General features: G+C 38.8%; 2 protein-coding genes across 2 annotated transcripts in view; one reads left to right on the top strand and one right to left on the bottom strand.

Moving 5' to 3' along the window:
* The window catches only part of slc12a2 (solute carrier family 12 member 2), a 51043-nt gene extending 39086 nt beyond the window's left edge, over positions 1-11957 (top strand). Inside the window, exons 24-27 of the mRNA XM_053411585.1 lie at positions 2508-2594; positions 4051-4186; positions 4791-4858; positions 7037-11957. Of these exons, the coding sequence (XP_053267560.1) occupies positions 2508-2594; positions 4051-4186; positions 4791-4858; positions 7037-7172 (427 nt within the window). The 3' untranslated portion in view covers positions 7173-11957. The remainder of the gene's footprint in view (positions 1-2507; positions 2595-4050; positions 4187-4790; positions 4859-7036) is intronic.
* Positions 11958-12053: 96 nt separating this feature from the next.
* Positions 12054-17152, bottom strand: LOC128425091 (major intrinsically disordered NOTCH2-binding receptor 1-like). Its single transcript, XM_053411587.1, has 3 exons — positions 16723-17152; positions 15746-15988; positions 12054-12502 (listed from the first exon to the last, which is right to left on the bottom strand). Exons 1-3 carry the CDS (start codon positions 16867-16869, stop codon positions 12302-12304), a joined length of 591 nt encoding a protein of 196 aa, XP_053267562.1. The 5' UTR covers positions 16870-17152; the 3' UTR covers positions 12054-12301.
* Positions 17153-20553: the final 3401 nt, after the last annotated feature.

Genomic DNA, 20553 nt, shown 5'->3' with positions numbered 1-20553 from the left:
TAACACAAATATATTCACCTTTTCCCACTGTAACCAAACACTCACATATGAAACCTTGTAGAACTGAAGCATCTGTGGCTCAGGAGACGGAGTGGGTCGCCCACTACCCAAAGGGTCAGCCCAGTCTTTCCCAATTCACATGTCGTTGGCACATACTGAATCCCAAATTGCCCTCGACCGCTGTTCCGACAATTGGTGATTGATGTATGATAGAGTAAGGTGCTGCATATAGATGCACTGTATACATGTTTGTTTGAATGGCAAAACTCTACTGTGGAGAGCTTTAAGTCGCCATCAAGATTAGAAAAGAGCTACAACTGTCCTGGTGTTTGGATTATGTTTCTACTGCTATTATTCACTGCTTATTAATCACTGCTATTTGTAAAAATGGTGTACAGAGTAATAGTAGGAGTGACATTAGAACCGACATTACAGAGCCTTCTCATAAAGCAACCATCTGCTTTCCTTTCAGCACCTCGCTTCTATGTTCAGCTGCTAATGACATGACACTTTTGGCCTGATCTACTACAGACCCACACATGCAAAAACGTTTGCAAACTTGATTTCAACCGCAAAAAACATGAAAGCTGATATACTTATAGTGCGCACTGAGGATTGCGTGCAGAATATCACGCACTGTCCATTTAGTATGTTTGCCTTAATGAATAGGAGGAATAGATGAAAATACTTTAATTTTGCACACGCAATGTGATTTACAAAGCCTGAAAATAATTGCAGTGGTTGTGACTGCATCTATATTTAATACGTTTGAAAGCTAGGTGCTAATCAGCACAGCGTTGCACACAGATGGCTGCAGTTATTGTGGTTAGGAGGAGAGGGTATGGAAGAAGACTGAGAGAACAGTTTTTTTTTCAGAAAGTGAACTGCACCTGCTGCTCAATATTGGTCAGAGACATCTCTTCCACGGGCCCACAACCTGTTATATGGGTTTTTACACCTCCAATTCCATTGTATTACATTTGCAATCTGTTATAATGCACATGTAATCTATCACTTTTCATTTGGGATCTTTGTAGATCATGCTCAAAGTGCTATATTTTTGGCTTTATATACCCCAACAAGGGGAAACATAACAATGTTCAAAAGACACAAATTACAGTATGGTCCCACCTGGCTGTTTGCCGTTTGTTTGAGTCATGGTGAACATACGTAGTTAGTATGTGTCATTGTTACAAAGAGCATGGCAACTATCAAGAAATCTTGTGCTCCCCAGGAGAAATGGCCAAGTATTTATATGTTGAAGTCAAAGACAAGTCAGTGTGTTTGTGGCAAGTTACAGTGATGAAAATATGACCAATCTCACCATCATCTTGATTGACATTAAGACTCAGGGAAGCTTCGCTGCTTTCCATGTTATTAGCTTATAGCTAAGAAGTTGAAATCTCATTCAGTAGGAGAATTTGTTTCTTTTGTTCCTGTCCGCTGTGGAGCTGCGAGAACCAAAGTTAGACTGTTCTGAGGTGTCGGTATGTTTCTGTGAATCAGGGATCAACTGTGTTTGTCGAAAAGAAATAGTAATTCAGAAGTAATTCAGTCTCTTTCCAAGAGATCTGGTAGTATTCCACAGCGTCAAACATTAATAGTATGTGTATATTCCCTGAAGCTTAACAATGTAACGACAACCTTAATTTCCAAAATGAATTTTCATCAAAAGCAGAGAACTAACAGCCCCGGTTCAGAGAGGAGCTGCTTCATAGGTGTTGAAAGTTGTATTTCTTTTCATTTGGACAGCGTTGGTCGAGCTGTTTCCCTCTGGTTCTAGGTTTTAGGCCAAGCTGCGCTAACCATGCTCTGCACATGATATGGATATCCAAACTTTCCCTCTCTGTTTCACAAAATTTGGAAAGCTTTTTGAGAGTATAACATTTGAAATATTATCTTTAAACCTTCATGACAGTTTTCAGCAAAAAGTCACCCCCCTCTCTCTCTCGCCCCTCTCTTTTCTCTATCTGTCTCTCATTGTCCCCTGCAGCTGCCTCCTACCTCCTTTTGTTGGATAAAATTAGAATAAGCTAGGTGCCAGAAGCCTAGCTTATTATCTCTGTGTGTGAGCACACATCTCTGTGTGCAATTTCCCTCAGGTTGTGGGATCATAAAAAGGCTACACATCCGGGACAAAAATTATCACTAGAAGTTTCCACAGTAGAATTTAGTCCTTTGTTGAAATCGTGCAAGACTGAAATGTGGTTCTGAGAACATGACACTATTACAGAATCAATATAGCATAAACTCCTGGTTTAAAGTTCACCGTATGTGATGGATAATGATTTCAAGCACTTGGCCTCTTTGAAGTTGAAGATAAAGGAAATGACTCTCATACTGAGAATGCCTCCCCTACCTGCCCCCTCCCACAATCTTCAAACAGAGATATTCAAAGCCGCTTCCCCTGGCCTTCAGGAGGACTCGGTGCATAGTTCCTCAGATTAAAATGTCTACATATGGTCTCCAGTTTTTATCCCAAAGCTCTTTGTTTTTGCTTTTTGCAGGATGGCCACTCTGCTGAGCAAGTTCAGGATAGACTTCTCGGATATCACTGTGCTGGGTGACGTAAACACCAAGCCCAAGAAGGAGCAGTAAGTTTCCTTCAATAAACTTCAAAGATAAAATCTTTTCTGCCACACAGTTTTATCAATCAATCAATCAAATTGTATTTGTATAGCCCATATTCACAAATTACAATTCATCTCATAGGGCTAAACAGGGTTTTAGCCATCATTACCTTTACTAACCATACATGCTCTAACGGACATATTTCATATATAATATTAAACAAGAGCTGTTCAAATTACAGCTAGTTACTACAGTTGCTAATACAGGCTAGGGGAAAAAACACACATTTAGGTGGGTGAAGTTGCTACAATGACGATAGTAAATAATGTACAATGCACTTTTTTTACAGCTGTAATTCCCTCAGTATACGTTGTGTCATAATCATCCCTGTTGAAAGTAAACTATTATTACTTTTCATTCAAAACCCCGTTCATTTTAATTAAACTTTGCTATGCTACGTCAATGAAGAGGTCACTTCCTGCTTGTTTTTCACATTTCAAAAGGCTTCTGACATGAAATGAAACTGCACACACTGCTAACTTTAAGCTAGAAGCAGACACATCCCACCTGCTATCCTAAAGTGGAAAGTTTCTGTGTAAAGATAACACTGTATAGAAACCATGATCTTCAATAACAGATTCTGTCTGAAAATGAATAGAACAATCTTTCACCTTACAACCTGACACTCAAATGAGGTCAGATTACATTTGACTTTGAGTTATTGTTATATATGTTTAGGTTCATATGACTTTAGACATGACTTCATGACTTAAAATGTATTATGAATTGTATTCTACATAACCAGCTACATAAAAACTACTATTTGGGTTTTACCTTTGTAAAGGTGTCCATCATTGTTATAAGTGATAACAGCATCACAGAGGCAACCCCAAAAATAAATCAGGAACAGGACAATCAAACATTACAGTCAGCTCGTGCCTCCACTGTGACCACTAAATATCAACCTGTATAATTATGTAAATGCTGCTATCTTCACTTGACCGATGTTTTGTATAAATATGATCATTATAATAGATAGAAGCTATGTCAAACTACAAAAATAGGATTCATGTATTACAAACATGTCTACCTCTGTATCTCAGTCTGTAAGGGTCCCAAGATATTTGTGTGATGTCGATGGTATTTTGATTTGATTGGTCATCAAGACTAGAAAAGCGCTATATAATATAAAACATTTACCATTTACAATGTGGTCTGGTCTATATAATGGAATTAACCACTAGATTAATGGGCAGTCAATGGAAAACCATTAAATGAAAGTGCAGTTTACTGACTAGTTTCATTACCTAATTGTATTTGTAAATACAGAAGTTGGTTGGTATGTTCTGGAGGTAAGTGGAGGGAAGGAAAAAATACTTAATATGTTTGGGTAATTAAAGAATAGATGGAAAGTCATTCTAAAAGAGGAAATTTGTTCTCCCACTTGCTCCAATTAACTATCAAACGGTTGTTGTACAGCGTGTTGGCCTTTGAGGAGATGATCGAGCCATATCGCCTGAAGGAAGACGACATGGAGCAGGAGGCAGCAGAGCGGCTAAAGAACAGTGAACCTTGGAGGATCACGGACAACGAGCTTGAGCTATATCGTGCTAAGGTCAGCACGCTACCCCTCACTATACCTCGCCATGTCATTCTGTATATCTTTAACACGTTGTCAGTACTGAATAGGGCCATCAACCAATATTGTAATTTTCAATGTTCTGAATTGGATTAGATCGGCCCCACAAGTTCTCACGTGGGCTTTTGCCGCTGCACTGAAAGCACAGCGTGTTGGACAGAGGTCACTCGTCACTGATGGTAAATTAAATGGCGAGCAGACATTAGCCAAGAAATCACCAACAATCATGTGGTAATGATGGCATGAAGTTCACAACCCAACAAGAGTTGGGCTGAGGGAGAGTCCTCAAGATAAACTTGAATGGAAGCTACAGCCATTTTTGAGTTTAGACTGCTCTTATGTTGAATGTGATATATCTTCCAAAACCTTTGCAGCATAAGCTAATGTCAGGGGAGTGAATACTAGAGCACTACTGCCCAATTAAGCTGCTCCTATAAATAGTGTGAGTGGAAACAGTTCCATGCAGGGTAACAGTGTAGCACTGTGAGCTGTTCTGTGGCTCAGACTCTGCAGCATTTTGTGATAGTGATCTGGTAAGTTGAAACCTGAATGTTTGAACCTGTGTTTGTTTGCTCTTCAGACTAATCGTCAGATCCGACTCAACGAGCTCCTGAAAGAGCACTCGAGCACAGCTGCCCTCATCGTCATGTAAGTGTGTGCGCGTGCGTGCGTGCGTGTGCGTGTCCATTGTGAACTGTTTCAGTAACAGTACTTTTGCCCTACTGACATTTAATTTAGTAATGAATTACACACTGTCAAGCACACGCACAAATATATTTTTCTTTGTGTCTATTCCACCAACGTCATACATTGAGATTAGGTTTGATATGGCTCTAAAATTATTTAAAACTTCTAGATCAAGAGTGGGCTTTTTAAGCAGAGGTTTAATTACCGTTACCTTACAAGCTTGTGGTACGTAGCCGGTTAATCAAAACTGATTTAGTATGGAACTATACTATATTATATTAAGATGGTATTATCTTGTAAAGCAGCTTCATCGATGAATTTAATCATCGATGATTTGTTACGTCATTGCGCATGTTTTTCGTGCTGTGCAGCTGAACTAAACGTTGTTTTACCGGAGGTGCTGATGGATGTAGCTCAGGAGTGAGCGATCTCGCTCCCTTCTTATCTCTGAAAGTCGCGCATGTGCAATAGCGACAACGGCCGCGGCCGTTCCATCGCGTACCAGAAAGTCAAAAGTATGGGACATTCAACATTAACATTGCCGGAAAAAAAACTACCAGCAATATTTGTAATGCGGACCTCATCTCCATGGAAGCAGGACACGGGCATTTGAACAGGAGGCACATTTGACATCGTAAAAGTAGACGATGCAGACACGCCTCGGTAAGATAGCCTGTTATCTAGCTTGCTTTATAAACGTATATACCTGTGTGCAGGATTCTAGAATTCATTACAAAAATATGGCTATAACGAGTTTAAAAGCTTAATGTTATCCTATTGCCTGACAAACGTCTTTTTTAATCACAATTATGCAGTCCAAAGAAGACTGTAGTTATGTTTGTTGATGTTTTTATTGCTGATACTTTCCCTGTCCTTTTATTAACAGAAAAAATGGATACTTGATTTTGAATTTATTTTTAGTATCAGCACTGGGCCTGTTCTTGGTTCACTGGAAAAAGTTAAACTTGAATTTAAATAAAACAAATTATATTAGCACTTTGCCTGTCCTTGGTTTTAAATGAACAAAAACTTGATTTTTCTTAGTTTTTGTATCAATAGTACCCTACTATGCAGCAAAGTTTATTAAGACATTTTTAAATGAAGTATCGATCTTTATTGTCATTATTTTCAGTCATCACAACCTCAAGCTCAATTTAAAAGCTGTTTGCTAAATAAGAGCAATTGCGAATTTGTGTCATTCATAATCCAATTAGTCGATTAATCGTTTCAATAATCGAAATATTAATCGACCATCAGTTGCAGCCCTAGTTGAAAAGGCCCTTTTTTTTTACCTGATTTTGAGAATTGCAATGGATTGAAAACTACCAACATCATCAGGAAGTTGGTTCCATTGTTGGGCTGCATAGAAACTAAAAGTTGCTTCTCTATGTTTAGATCCTAACCTGGGTACCACTAGCAGACCACTTCCCAGTGACCTCAGAGTTCACGTGGGGTTATCTATTCTCGTATTGGTTATATATCATGTCTATTATGTATTAGGAAGCGGCTCCATTCAGAGATTTAAAAATGAGCGGTAAAACTTTAGAACCAATCCTGTGACTTACTAGCAGCCAATGAAGAGATTTAAAAACAATGGTGATATGTGCTGTCTTTTTGATTTGGTAAAATCTTGCAGCTGAATATTGGATGAGTTGTAGGTGCTTGATTGTCTTTTTAGGACATCCTGATAAAGGTCAAGAACTTAGAACTGTTAACCAAACAACACAGGTTTAATCGAAAAAAGTACTTATTGTTGTTATACATCAAATCATTAGTTTGGCATCAAATATTAAAACTCTGGTATCATATTGGTACAAACACAATGTATAATATGCATATCAGGTTTTTCCTCTCTACCCTTCAGTGAGTTATAGCTATTTTTGTGGATGTAAAAGTTCTTTGAAGTTACAAAGTCTGCGTTAGAGGGAGTTATTTTAGGAGGCGGGCCAAGAACTAAAACAGTGTTTCAGACAGAGGGTGAAAACAACATCAGGTAACACTTTGAGACAGATCAAGTTTATTTTAATCATTACAGCAGGTAAACCTATTCTGGTATAGCCCAAAAATGATCAATGTGTAAATGGCCAAAATATGTGCAGCGTCACTGATTATCCTTTCTCTTACGCTTCCTCTGTGCAGAAGCCTTCCGTTGGCCAGAAAGGGCACAGTGTCCAGTGCTCTCTACATGGCCTGGCTGGAGGCACTGTCCAAGGAGCTGCCGCCCATCCTGCTGGTGCGCGGAAACCACCAGAGCGTCCTCACCTTCTACTCTTAGACACACAGAGAAGAAACATCAAGTTTTTAAGCCTCACCTCCCTCTCTGCTTCTGGGAGCAGACATGTATACATCCCAGTTCCATCCACACCTAAAGGTGCACCACATACACTTCAGAGACGGTAAATTAAATCACAGCCACTGGTGAAAGCAATGCTGGTAATACGAATTAAATGAAGGAAGAGAAAATTGGTTGACATGTGTGTAAATGCTCTACAAGTGACAGAGGAATGTATGGGTTGTGGTGGGTGGAGGCTGAAAGGTTGCCCAGTCTGCTCCTTTCTTGATATTTATTCCAAGATGTCAGGATTCTTCTCTTGTAGCTCTAGTTTCTTCTAATTTCCTCATGAAAATGTCATTTTTGTTAAAGCTGATTTCTCTCAGGCCCCAAACCAGTTGTGTACAATCATCATATTGTTCTCACAATATTGAATACCTTGATGTCATACTTGTTAATTTAATTGAAGTTGTGATACAGCAATAATCACCCTGTTGTTTTCCTTAAATGTTGGGAGAGAACCATGCAGAATGCTTTGCAACACCATCTAAAGCCTTATGGATGTGCCTTCCAGCTGAATGAGATAAACTAATTCTAATCTCTATCCAGATTGACAATACTTTGATGAATAATAGTTCGCTTTATTGAGTTTTTAATGTGATTCCTTCTTAGTTAAGCTCTGTATTTATGCATATAGATGCCTGAATTTAATGAAAAGTGTCCACTTGATTGCATAAAGACTTCGTATGTTATTTCTCTCTCTCCCTCTATCTTACCCTAATCAACATGCTTATATTGGGCCATTGTATTTAAATTTTTAGTAAAAGTTTGGGTCTTCCTTTTCAAAGCTGTTCTTCTATTCTTACGAAAGTCTCAGCTCCTTGACTGAAGACCAAATTTATCTTATAGGCATAGTACCTAAACCATGTGTATATGGTTCTTAAATGTAACTTCTTTTCTCGTTAATAGATGTGAATCTAGTTTGTCATTAGCCATGTCAGGTGGAAAGGCAAACTCCCCCTTGTAGCTACTGATTGACTAAATGAAGCTTTTCTTTAAACATGTTTTTGTATTTCTGTGTCTACATGTATGGTTCTTTCAATGTAAGGAAATCACTCTTCCCAACAAGTTAGTTAAAACCTTGCCTTAATGCTAGAACTATCTAGCTCGTAATGCTAGTCATGAGTTTATTTTCTCATATAAGCCATACTGGCTGGATGGTCCCTGGGTAAATTCAGATAGCAGTCCATTAATAACAATCTTTCATAGCTTACTCAAGGCCTGTGAGCTGCTGGTTAAAGTGGTCAGTCAAAAGATAGTAACACGTTCCATTTAGTCAACATCAGTGGCACAATAGACTTGAGTTTTGCACTCATGTACGTCTGTGGTTGTTTGATGAAAACTGCTGGTCCCCTTTTCCAACAAAGCCCAGGTGGACAGAGAAAAAGAATGACGGGCAAGCTTCATAATGGGAAGATTTGCTGACAGGAAGAATGTGACATTGGAATGTCTCAAGACTGAGTAAAGATATACCTCTATGCAGATGAGCTTGTGTTGCATAAGCACACCTAATAGAAGTCCATCGCTTCATCACATGAAAATATCTACTCGCTTCAGTTCATTGAGGTGGAACTTAAGGCACATTTCTTTCCTATAGGAACACTGGCCTGTAAACACAAGGGTACAATGACTCCAATCAAAGCCATTCGAGACTGTTTCACAGTTTAGAACACTAATGTTTTAAATAAACCAAATGTATTCCCTGCACTACCATGGTAATAAACAATATTCACTTGGCAAGAGGCTGCAGATAATTTTATATAATAACCACACAGCTCTTGCATAGTCCTCTTAAATTCAAACAGGTTTCTGTTGTTACTAAGCTGCTACTGCCACTTTTTGGACGGGTTAAATTAACTCAATTTAAAATTGTGTTCAGACTGAACGAAATGTGAATTTCAGAAGTGCCGCCATTACTTTTGAAGTAAGCGCGGATATGCTAATTCTCCCTGTGCAGCACACATTGAGGCAGATATACACCTGGATTAGGAAAAATATTTGAGGGGAAGAAAAATATGAGGTGAAATCCTGTTTTCCTATTCATGAAAATAGAAAGATAAAAACAAAGGAAATTACAGTGCAGCAATGTTCAACATTGACTGTTGAAGCACAATAACAGATAACAAAGATGCAATTTCTCATTTGAACATGTCTAAAATTTGGCTGCCCACATAAATGTTCTATTTAAGGGACCTGTCCTGAAAAAAGAAAATACCATTTGAATAGCTGTTGGTCTAAGCTGTGTGTATAGGATCATTTTCATAAAAAACGACAGCGCTTTGTGGATAATCCCATACTTCCACTGTTAACATCAATAGTTAACAAGTAGTGAAAGGGAACCATAACTGAAACCCAGTTTAGAAAGAAGGTCTATTGTGACCACTGGTTATTCATTATTGACCGATTATTGTCATAGATATAGAAACTGCTACAAACCCACTGGATAAAACGGGGTTCTCTATTTGTAATGTTCTTGTTTTACCGGTTTCCCCGAGAAACAAGCAGTAGCATTTAGATTGTACTTCATCGATTCTATCCTTTACTGTATGCAAATGTTAAAGATGAATTTAGAACACAATGCTTTGGTTGGTTGATTATACTATATAATGAACACTACTGTTAAGAAATAGTATACATCATTTCCCTTGTTTTCCTTTCTCATTATGAGCTGTTTCCTAAATAGACTGAAGTTCAGCACAATGCAGTGTACTTACAGCTTAACTGTGCTTATATATATATATATATGTGTGTGTGTGTGTGTGTGTAATCGCCAGTTACCTACACATTAACCATATAAACAACCAACAAAGTTTTAGAGCACCTCCACATCCAGTTTTTACTAAATTTTACATCCTAATCTAAGTTGAGCAGACAAACATACTTCTGGCTCTTTTTGTTAAATGGAAATTACATTTTTTGGGGGGTTGTTGCTCGCATCACTGCAGTAGAGGATGGGCTTTGGTTTAGTAACAGTAACACTGCCTTTTTACAGACGCTTTGTAAGCGCCTCTATAGGATTAGTTTGTATAAACTTCCAATGCTGCCGTATAGTTAATACTATAGGCCAGTTTTCTATCAAGATTAGCTAATATCACTTTTTTTTCTGTAAAAGTAACTCATTTACTTTTGTACAATTGTATGTTATTCACTGGACTTGAGTTGAACTGCTCAATACAAAAAACTACTTAAACATTTATTTTTTTTAAACTGGAAAAGTTGAGGTGTTGTAAAATTTTGACCAGGTAGTGTAAATACTCTTGCTCAAGAGTGTTAAATATGCCCTAAGTAGTTTCCAAATATGCTGTCAACCTTTATATAACTTTGAAGGCACAGTCAAAGATCATCTTTGGTTAAGTTGTAGCATCCAAAAGTGTCCCCCAAAGTCATAATTTCTTTCTAAATTCTGTTTAGGTTGTACCTGTAGAAAATCTGAACATGGTACGCATAAATAATATTTTGAAAGAAGAGACCAAGTTTAAAATAGACCAAAAGGATATTAATTGTTATCAAGTGACAGTTTATTGCATAATTGTTTGATAATACAAAGAGGCAAAAGTTCAGTGGTTACTTGTATCCTAACCACTAAACCAATGCATGATGCAATTCGTATATCTCATAAACAGTTTTTTGCCAAATTTGTTCCTAAAATGCATTTGAAGCTGAAAGGGTTAAAAATACCTTTGAGCTAGTGGAAGATTCTGACATTTGGGGGCACTATTGTAAACTATTAAAAAAGTATTGTATATTTAGTTTATAAATTATTCTGCTGTGACTCACTAACACTCCCTAGCTGTCGGAGAGCATTATTACAAACAAGAGCACGGGTTTCTCTATATTTGAATATTACAGTGAAAAAAATGCAGCATGTATACACATATATATATATACCCCTATCTATACACATATATAAATGTATCTGTCCAACCTGGAGAAGATCTTTGTCTTGTGTCATTAAATGAAACAAAAGACCTCCTGTCAACATTTTACAACCAAATAATAGTGTTTGTGTCTTGTTTTCTTCACTTCTGTCCTGATAAATAGAGTCTAATGATATACTCTTTTCTATGAAGAAACCAAAAGTTACCTGTACAGATGTCAGCCTCCATGCGATTTGACGTCTCCTAATCTCTGCATGTAATTTTCTGCTAAAGCCCCCTTCCTCTCCAGTATCCATCTGTCATGTATGATGATCGGTAATATTGTAAAAAATATCATGAACTGGTCTTAATGGTGATGGAACTCTTGTCCACATTTCAAACCTAAAATAACCTGTAAATAAACTTTATAATCTAAGGGAGTGGGAAATTTGTCAAATTTCAATATGGAGAACAATATTTATTTTAGTTTAGACATTTCTCCGCATATATTTCTGTCTTGAAAAATTTGGTTTTAGTTGTAAGTTAATTTGCAGATTGATTTATTTTTTATTTTTTATTTGATGCCTTTTAATTTTGGCAGACTGTCTTTTGTCTTTTTTTTCTTTTTCTCTTTGAATCAGTGTATTTCTATCTTTTCAATCCCTTCTGAAGAAAAGACACGATGATATAAGCAGATCAAACCTGTTTCTCCTGCTTTCACTCGTGGATTGAATCGACTTAGCCAGTTATAGCTGTAATGTTTTGATACACTGTACTGTAAACAGTAACATATATGCTATTTCTAAAATTTTAACATTCATGATTACCAATACTTTGTACATCTTTAATGCAATAAATCAATCAAATGATATCCGTTACCTTTGAAGTCTGCTTTGCTGTAAAGAAGTAGTGGAAGTAGTTACAAAATAATAAAAGCAAGGTATCTGAATTACAAAACAGATCGTTTCAAGAGGCACTTTATTAGAAACACCAAACAAACCGCTTTGTCCTTAAATAGCCTCGTGTTTTTAAAATCATTGATTCCACAAAATCACTGTAGGATCGGGTCCAGTCATGTCAGATATGTGCTCTCTTCTTCCTCTACCCAAAGAGTAATGTCTCAGTGTACCGTGTACATCACTTCAGCATTGTGAAACAACTGGAGGTCAGAAAAAAGTCAGTTAAGTATTTCCAACACATTGATCCATATACTCATCAGTTTTTCTTCTGTAAGACCACAACTGGCACTATAATAACAATAAGTATCGCACACAGAGACAAAATTATTGAAAAAAATATTTTACAATTTTTTTTTCTTTTATGTTCTGCTTCTTTCTTCTTCAGTAAAGAGTCAAATCCTGGTGTGTAGAGATCTTCGAGCCAAAAGTCCATATCTTTAGCAGTCTTCTCTTCCTCCTGCAAGGAAAATCTAAATATTGCTTAAACCATCAGAACAAATAACCTCTTAATAAATACCTCTACATTGCTGATATGCAATGATTGATATAGGTTATGTGCAGTTCCTAATATAGCCTTATTTAACTTTTTAATTTCAACTTAATTAAAGATTTACCACCATTCAACCCTCATTTAGTCTTAACCTTATTTGAAGATTCAATCTAAGTCAGTTATTATAATTTATAACATTGGGATTGGCATTTTTAATTTTAACAACACTTTTATAGTCATGATGACCACTCAAAGCACTGCACATTTCAGTGTTTCCATCCACCCGTACATTCATACAGTGGATCTATGTGCAGCACTGTCTATCACACACTGCCAGACAGAAGTAATTTGGGGTTCAGTATCTTGCCTAAGTGCACTTTGGCACGCGGTTAGTGGTTGACAAGTTCTACCTCCTGAGCCACAGCTGTTCAACAAGAAGGCTAAAAGTTGCCTAGTTTATTATGTCAAGTCTTATGATGGTATTAGCCTTTAAAATGCACACAATGTTTAATCTTTTAATTGTAATATACATACAGAATATGATAAAATGCAACCAAAATGAAAAAATGAAATGAAAATATCCCGGATACAAATGCTGCCACCTTGTGCACTTGGAGCCACAGTCTGCAAAATAGCGATCACGGGATGGAGCGGCAGTAACTCGGTCCTTCAGATACATCCATTGGACCAATGATGTTTCAGTCTCTGAGCTGTCAGTCATGATGTTTCTCTCTGTTTTAATAACGTCAAATAGCAGTGAGATAAAAATGTGTACTGTGACTTTTTAGTCTGGTCATGGAGGAGGTGGGAATTAAAAACTCCACTGTAGCCAACCACCAGGGAATGATCAAGACACTTTAGATTAATTTAAGGGGAGCAGTCATGTTGTCCATCTTTATTCAGCCTAAACCTTCAGCCACCCCATCACCCCCCAGGAACTTGTGATGGCTAGATTGCAGATTGATGACCAGAAGTTAGTGGTGGCTGAGTGCAGACTGGAGACCTGTAGCTGATGTTGGACCTGACTGCTTCCTGGAGACCAGGAGCATGACTTTGCTGATCTTTGACTGAAGAAAAGGATCAGAGGCTGGCCAGGGCCGGCTGTTTCAGGTTTTGCTTGATTTAGAATTTTGTTATCTTTGCCTGTGGATTCCCTGTAAGCTTTGCATTGCTGACTACCTTCCCGTGTATGTCCTCTGCAGGCATTAGGACTGAGACAGTTGATTTGAACTTGGAGCTCTGCCTGATTCCTGCATGTAAGTCTCTCTTCTTGGTCCAGTCATGACTACGTGAACACAAATATATTTATTTCTGGAAACTAATGAGTCCCCCGAGATATGATACTGCATGTTATGGGAAACCAGCGTGTGTGAGAGTGCGGCTGATATCCTATAGAGCTGGTGAAAAAAAGAGGATAAACGAACACGCAACAGACGATTGACAGGATTATAATTATAATATCTATGAAAGCTTTTGTGCCAACAAGTTTAACAATCAGCACAGCAGGTATGAAATCTGCTGTTCATTGTGCATCCATTCACAGATCGCATAAGAGACCAAGGTTGGTGTTTCTACCCATCATGTACTTTCATTGTTTCACACATTGTTTCACACAGAGGCCTTACTATTATTCTTGGTGACAACGACAGACTTCTTCACTTCTACTTCTTGTAAGTAACTTTTTTCTTAATTTAAGTGTATCTAAAAGTATCAAGTAGGCTTAATCAGGAACTTGTACAATTATTTGTTAAACCATATGGGCATAGTTTTATCTATACATTTAAAACAATGAGATATTGATCCACTTCCAAGAAAATTGTGGTTTTAATCTTCCACAAATATTTACGTTCTCTGAGTACCCAGTCCTCTGAGGCTGGATAAGTGCTCTATTGTTGAGCTCAAACTGTTAAGACGTTTACACTAGTAAACGTATACACTAGTTATAGCCTTTTCCGTCTAAATTGCTAAACATTAGTGATATTTAATTCATGAGATATCATTGTGCTCTTATGTTTATCTTCTTTGTGAAGGACTCTGATGATGATGACTCATTCCACCATATTGATATTAAGATCCTCCTTGTTGGCATGACGGTGCCGTTCTCTCATCTTCCCTGCATCTCAGATCAGCCTTAATGAAGATCCTCATCGAGGCAGACGTTTTGATGGGCTACATGCAATACCAAGTGTAGTCTGATTGGCCTAAGGATTTTTTTACTCTTGTAATAAATAGTAAAATCATTGCTTACATACCTTGTTGGTTTCTTTTGCCTTATTGCTTATGCTCAACACATTAAGCGGATGTAACACAATCTTTTGTGAATGTTGAAGTTGGAAAACTTTGTGTTTATTATGCCTGCTTTTCTTTTTCTTTACAACATAACAATTTCCGAGGTCTGTCAAATTATCGATACATCTTCAGACCAAAGTTTAAAACTTTTCAAAACAAAAGCTCAGTAGTTTTGCTCATTATAAAGCATTGCAGCAACAAATCAAATGCTCTGCTTTTACGTTGAAGACAAATTTCCTAACAGTAAGTGTTTCTGTGAAAGTTTGTTGCCATGAAAGAGATGTGCATGTCGTGGGTCAGTTGACTGTGTGTTCGTCCGTTATGGTGAAATTAAAATAATGAAATTATCAACATGACCTTGTGGGGATGTTCACTTTTGGTTTGACCCAGTTACTGACCACTGCTTTACTTTATCCATTTAGAACTAGTCACCTCTTTATAATTTTCTTTTTTATATTGAATGTTTGGCCTGTCCAAATCGCAACATAATCGGTAGTGGCCTTTCTCTAGCACTTACTGTAGACATGCTAAGTATGAAGCTGATTAGATGAACATTCAGACAGACGTATGTGGAGTACAATCCCTTAGTTATGCTGTTATAGGCCTAGACTGCTGCGAACTCCCATCATGCACTGAGCACTTATTTCTCCCCTTCTATGTCCCTTTGTCTTTCTCTGTCTTGTTCGGCCTCCCATGTATTGCTATTACATTACTATGTCACAACTTCGTTTATTTTTCCTCTCTTATTTTTACAGAGCACCAAAAGATTATATGTTGACAAAATCTAATTAACAGACAGCACAGTCTAGACTTTTAAATTCCATAATTTTTCTGGTTGTGCATCTGCCTTTCTCTTTTGGCTTTGCACCAATCCATTTCCATACTTCCATACATCCTGCCAATCAACCACTGCCAAATTACCTTTAAATAGCTGGTGAGGTTGCCGTGGATAGTTTGAGTGCAATACTCCCTGACAGTCCAAGAGGGCTTGGACTTCTCCTTATCCACTCTGTCCATCGATCTTAAATCTGTATACAGAGGATTCCTTTTAATGTTGGACTTCAGAGTGAATGGTGTGATGTGCTTCTCCAGGTATCTGTCCACAAACACCACACCCTCTGGGAAGGGAAGAGACCTCTTTTCACTCTTTATCCTCTGCTCTCTCTGTGGAGACAATGAGGCCTTGAACTCTCAACACATGCACCTGTACCTTTTCTCTACTTTCTAAACAGCGCTTATATTATTTGTACAGGTAGCCAAAATAGTTTTTTCTTATGTTTGCATTAAATAGTCAATGATAATTGCAGTTGCATCTAATTGACAACATCTATCCATCTATCTATCTATCTATCTATCTATCTATCCATCTATCCGTGTATATACAATACCAGTCAAAAGGTTGGACATATCAAATGTGCTATGGTCTGAAGAAACCAAGGCCATAATTCCAAAAGGTACAGTATGTTTGGCGCAAAAACAACACTGCACATCCATCAAAGAACACCATACCCACAGTGAAGCATGGTGGTGGCAGCATCAAGTTTGTTTTACAAATGAATTGTTCACGCTAGAGGTCACATTAAAGGTGGAAAAAGTTTGGACAGGATTTATCTTTGTCTCATTTGTTTACATCACAAAAACGTTGCATTTTAACAGGGGTGTGTAGACTTTTTATATCCACTGTATATACACACACAAGTTTGTGCACACTTCCCTGACAGTAAGTACTGTGTTTTCGCTACTTAAGAGTAGAAATACTGTTAAACAACAAAAGCGTGAAATAGTTGTTTACAAATAGGAGGTATGAGTAACAGTATACAAAAGAGACCTAATTACAGCGCTAAGAGTAAATGTATTTCACAACGTCTGAGTAATAGTGGCTGAGAAATATTCCGTACCTGGGAGTAGACCCTGTTCTGCCAGTGTCTTTGACTGGACATAGCTGAGCCAACATGGAACATTCCATGTGTGGCTGGCAGTATCCTTACATCAAGCTGGAGGAACTTCTCTGGGTGGTTGCTGTTGGGCAGAACAGAGATGTCCATCCTGGCTCTGTTGGTCCACACTGTTTAACCTGCTTGCAGTCAGACTGAATGGACATGCTCACTGAAACCTAATAGCTCTGTAATAATTCATGAAGACCAAGATAGTTATGACCCTGTATCACTTGCAGGTGTGTGTAACCCAATCTGTCCATTAAGACCTGCATCTTCTTTGGATGGCTTTGATGGGTGCGATAAGCCCCACCTGAGTATATCTTCATACATTATTGTAGTTTTAATATTATTATCGTAATTATGCTTTGGCAACAGTGCATTGCTTATAGAGAGAGAGAGAGAGAGAGAGAGAGAGAGAGAGAGAGAGAGAGAGAGAGAGAGAGAGAGAGAGAGAGAGAGAGAGAAGAGAGAGAGAGAGAGAGAGAGAGAGAGAGAGAGAGAGAGAGAGAGAGAGAGAGAGAGAGGTTTACTATTTATAAAGACTTGATTGGTCATTGTTGTTGGCTAACTGATGCGCTAAGAGAAGTAGAATGTGTCCAACTAAATGTATTTTTATACTCCACTCCTTCAGCTGCCAGCATCATAACACAGTCACTTTACATAGAAAAATACTTTTGTCGCAGGGCTCTCTTAAAAACTTGCAATATGCATGAGCTACTAGCTAATGTAATAAGTTGTGGAATACAGGATAATGTATTGTTGGCAGTTACTGATAAATTATTGGCAAATAAACAATTTAACGAAAGCCTAAACTGTGTAGAGTAGGGAGACAAGCTATGACTAATGTAGAGGGGATGGGGTCCAGGGAGCAGGAAGGAGACTTCATGTCAGACAGTGATTTATTGAGCGCTAAGGGGGTTATAGGCTAGAATTGAGATAGTGAGCGTTGGGGTAGAGAGTTGAGATGACCAGGGGTTTGGGATCAGAGAGTTTGTATGTGAGGTGTTCGAATGAAGAGTGAGTCAGGCAGATTTTGTTTGCTGTCGAGGTGATGTGAGCGAGCTGCCTCGACGGGACAGCGGACACTGAGCTACCCCTGTTCGCACACAGAGGATGGCGGTTCAGGCAGGAGGGTCTGCGCAGGCGGACAGCAGCGGAAAGGCTCAGCACGAGGAAGAACCCCTAAGCAGATGGTGACGGCCTCCCGGAGCATCCGATAGCGGTTCTTCCCCTTGGTGGAGTGACATGACCCTTGACCCATACTGGCCACAGGTGGAGTTGATGCGGCGTTACGGGAGGAGCCGTGGAGGAGCGTAGAGATGCCCGACCGGCGCTGGCCACAGGTGGAGCGGACGCAGCGGCCCTGCAAGGAAGGTCAGACAATCATACAGTGTGCGGTGAGCATTCTGCAGAGGGTATGAAATGATTTTTTTAGTAGATTTAGTAGCACTTTAATGGCACTTACTTATAGCACTTACTTATGCTTTATTTTTAAAGAAATTGTACTTTCTTGATTCTTGTTGTTCTGTGTTTGTACCCTCTGGGTTGATTGCACTTATTGTAAGTCGCTTTGGATAAAAGCGTCAGCTAAATGTAATGTAATGGACTATGGCCCACTGTATTGCACTTCTCAGTTTAGACCCTAGGTGGTGCCAAACTCACCCCTGACCTGCCAGCTGTCCCCCCCGCCCTTAGCGACGCGATTGAGGCGCACTGATAACAGTCCGCTCCAGGGCAGGGGGGCGTGGCGGCGTGAGTGGCCCAGACCTTCGTATTTTTTTCTGTATGTGGCCCTCGGGATAAAAAGTTTGGACTACCCTGAGGTAGACCAGAGATGGGCAGTATTTCTATTACTTGTATTTGAAATATGTATTTCATTACTTTTGAGTATTTTGTACTTTGTATTTGATAGGGCCGATAAAAAAATCGAATATAATTTGTAACAAAATACTTTAGAGTGTAGTAATTTTGTATTTAAAATATTCAAAATACTTTCTCGAGTTCACCCGTTCTTCAAAATGCGCTGGCTACCACCACGATTGTCAGGGGAAAGGACACGAATCCACCAGCTTATGCCCCACTCAGCTGAAGGTCTTGGCCTGGTGGCAGAAAGTGAAACGGCTTCCTCCAACCTCCAAGATGATGAGGAAGATGACTTCTTTGCTTTCTCAGCTTAAGTCCAGGAAAGACAGGAGATCACATGCTACAGCAAAGCGGAGTTAGAGACCCTTCGTTTTCTGGAGGACACCAGAAAAGACCTGCTTTCTCTTCAGCAGTAACCACTTATCAAGCTCCTTTTTGTTCAATTTAACACAACCCTCCCCTCTTCAGCTCCGGTTGAGAGGCTGTTCTCGTTTGCAGGAATAATATTCCATCCGCACAGGAGGCGGTTAACACCAGAAATATTTGAAAAGTTAGTTGTTCTTAAGGGCAAATAAATTGGCTACTCAGTGGTTGGGTCTCTAGAACCAAAATGGAAGGATTATTATGTCATAAAGATGTCAGTGTGAACCTGTATGAGACACTTAACACTGTAATACGTGGGCGGCTGTGGCTGAGGGGTAGATTGGTCGTCCTCCAACCTGACGGTCGGCAGTTCGATCACCAGTCCGACCAATCTGCATGCCAAAGTGTCCTTGGGCAAGATGCTGAACCCTGAATGCCCCCCCATAGAATAACAAAGTGCTGCGAATGGATGCACTGTATGAATGTGTGTGTTAATGGGTGAATAAAACTGTATTGTAAAGCGCTTTGAGTGGTCATCAAGACTAGAAAAGCGTTATATAAATACAAAAACATTTACCATTTACTATTTGATCCACACATAAAAAAGTCTTTAGGACAGCTTTCTTCCAATTGGGCAATATTATGAAAACTAGGAACGTCTGGTCTCAGAAGGATGCTGAGAAACTAGTCCATGCATTTGTTACCTCTAGACTCGATCACTGTAATTCTTTATATCAGGAGAAATGAACAGTCTATAATTGTAATAGTAGGTTTATTTTAACAGTGAGAGATTAAAAAATACAGAAAATCGCAAAATATAAAAGTTATAAATTGATTTGCATTTGATTGAGGGAAATAAGTATTTGATCCCCTACTAACCAGCAAGAATTATGGTTTCCATACACTAGTTTGATTAGTCCTCTTGCTTTAAGAAAGTACTCAGAATCGCAGCTCGTTATCTGTATAAAAGACACCTGTCCACAGAATCAATCAGTCAGATTCCAACCACACCACCAGGGGCAAGACCAACGAGCTGTCTAAGGATGTCAGGCACAAGATTTTTGACCTGTCCAATGCTGGAATGGGCTACAAGACCATCGGCAAGCAGCTTGGTGAGAAGTTAACAAATGTTGGTGAGATTATTCGGAAATGGAAGACACACAAAATTAACATCAAACGCCCTCGGTCTGGGGCTCCATGCAAGATCTCGCCTCATGGGGTATTGATGATCATGAGAAAAGTGAGGGATCAGCCCAGAACTAAACAGGACGAACTTGTTAATGATCTCAAGACAGCTGGGACCACAGTTGCCAAGAAAACCATTTGTAACACACTACGCTGTAATGAATTAAAATCCTACAGCACCAGCAAGGTCCCCCTGCTCAAGAAGGCACATGTACAGGCCCGTCTGAGGGTTGCCAATGAACACCTGAATGATTCAGAGAAAGCTTGGGAGAAGGTGATTTGGTCAGATGAGACCAAAATCTAGCTCTTTGGCATCAACTGGACTCGCCTTGTTTGGAGAAAGAGAAATGATGACTATAACCCCAAGAACACCATATTCCC

The sequence above is a fragment of the Pleuronectes platessa genome, chromosome 19, assembly GCF_947347685.1.
Source record: "Pleuronectes platessa chromosome 19, fPlePla1.1, whole genome shotgun sequence".
Taxonomy (NCBI): Eukaryota; Metazoa; Chordata; class Actinopteri; order Pleuronectiformes; family Pleuronectidae; genus Pleuronectes; species Pleuronectes platessa.
Note: the sequence above shows the minus strand (reverse complement) of the source record. Positions and strands in the feature narration are given on the sequence as shown.

What these genes read in the sequence shown, in the direction of transcription:
- LOC128425091 (XM_053411587.1), bottom strand. Translation starts at nt 16,869, where the DNA reads ATGGACATCTCTGTTCTGCCCAACAGCAACCACCCAGAGAAGTTCCTC. An exon ending in AGAACAGGGTCTACTCCCAG is followed by an intron (nt 15,989 to 16,722) that starts GTACGGAATATT and finishes TTGTCTCCACAG; the next exon opens with AGAGAGCAGAGGATAAAGAG. An exon ending in ACCTCACCAGCTATTTAAAG is followed by an intron (nt 12,503 to 15,745) that starts GTAATTTGGCAG and finishes TTTTCCTTGCAG; the next exon opens with GAGGAAGAGAAGACTGCTAA.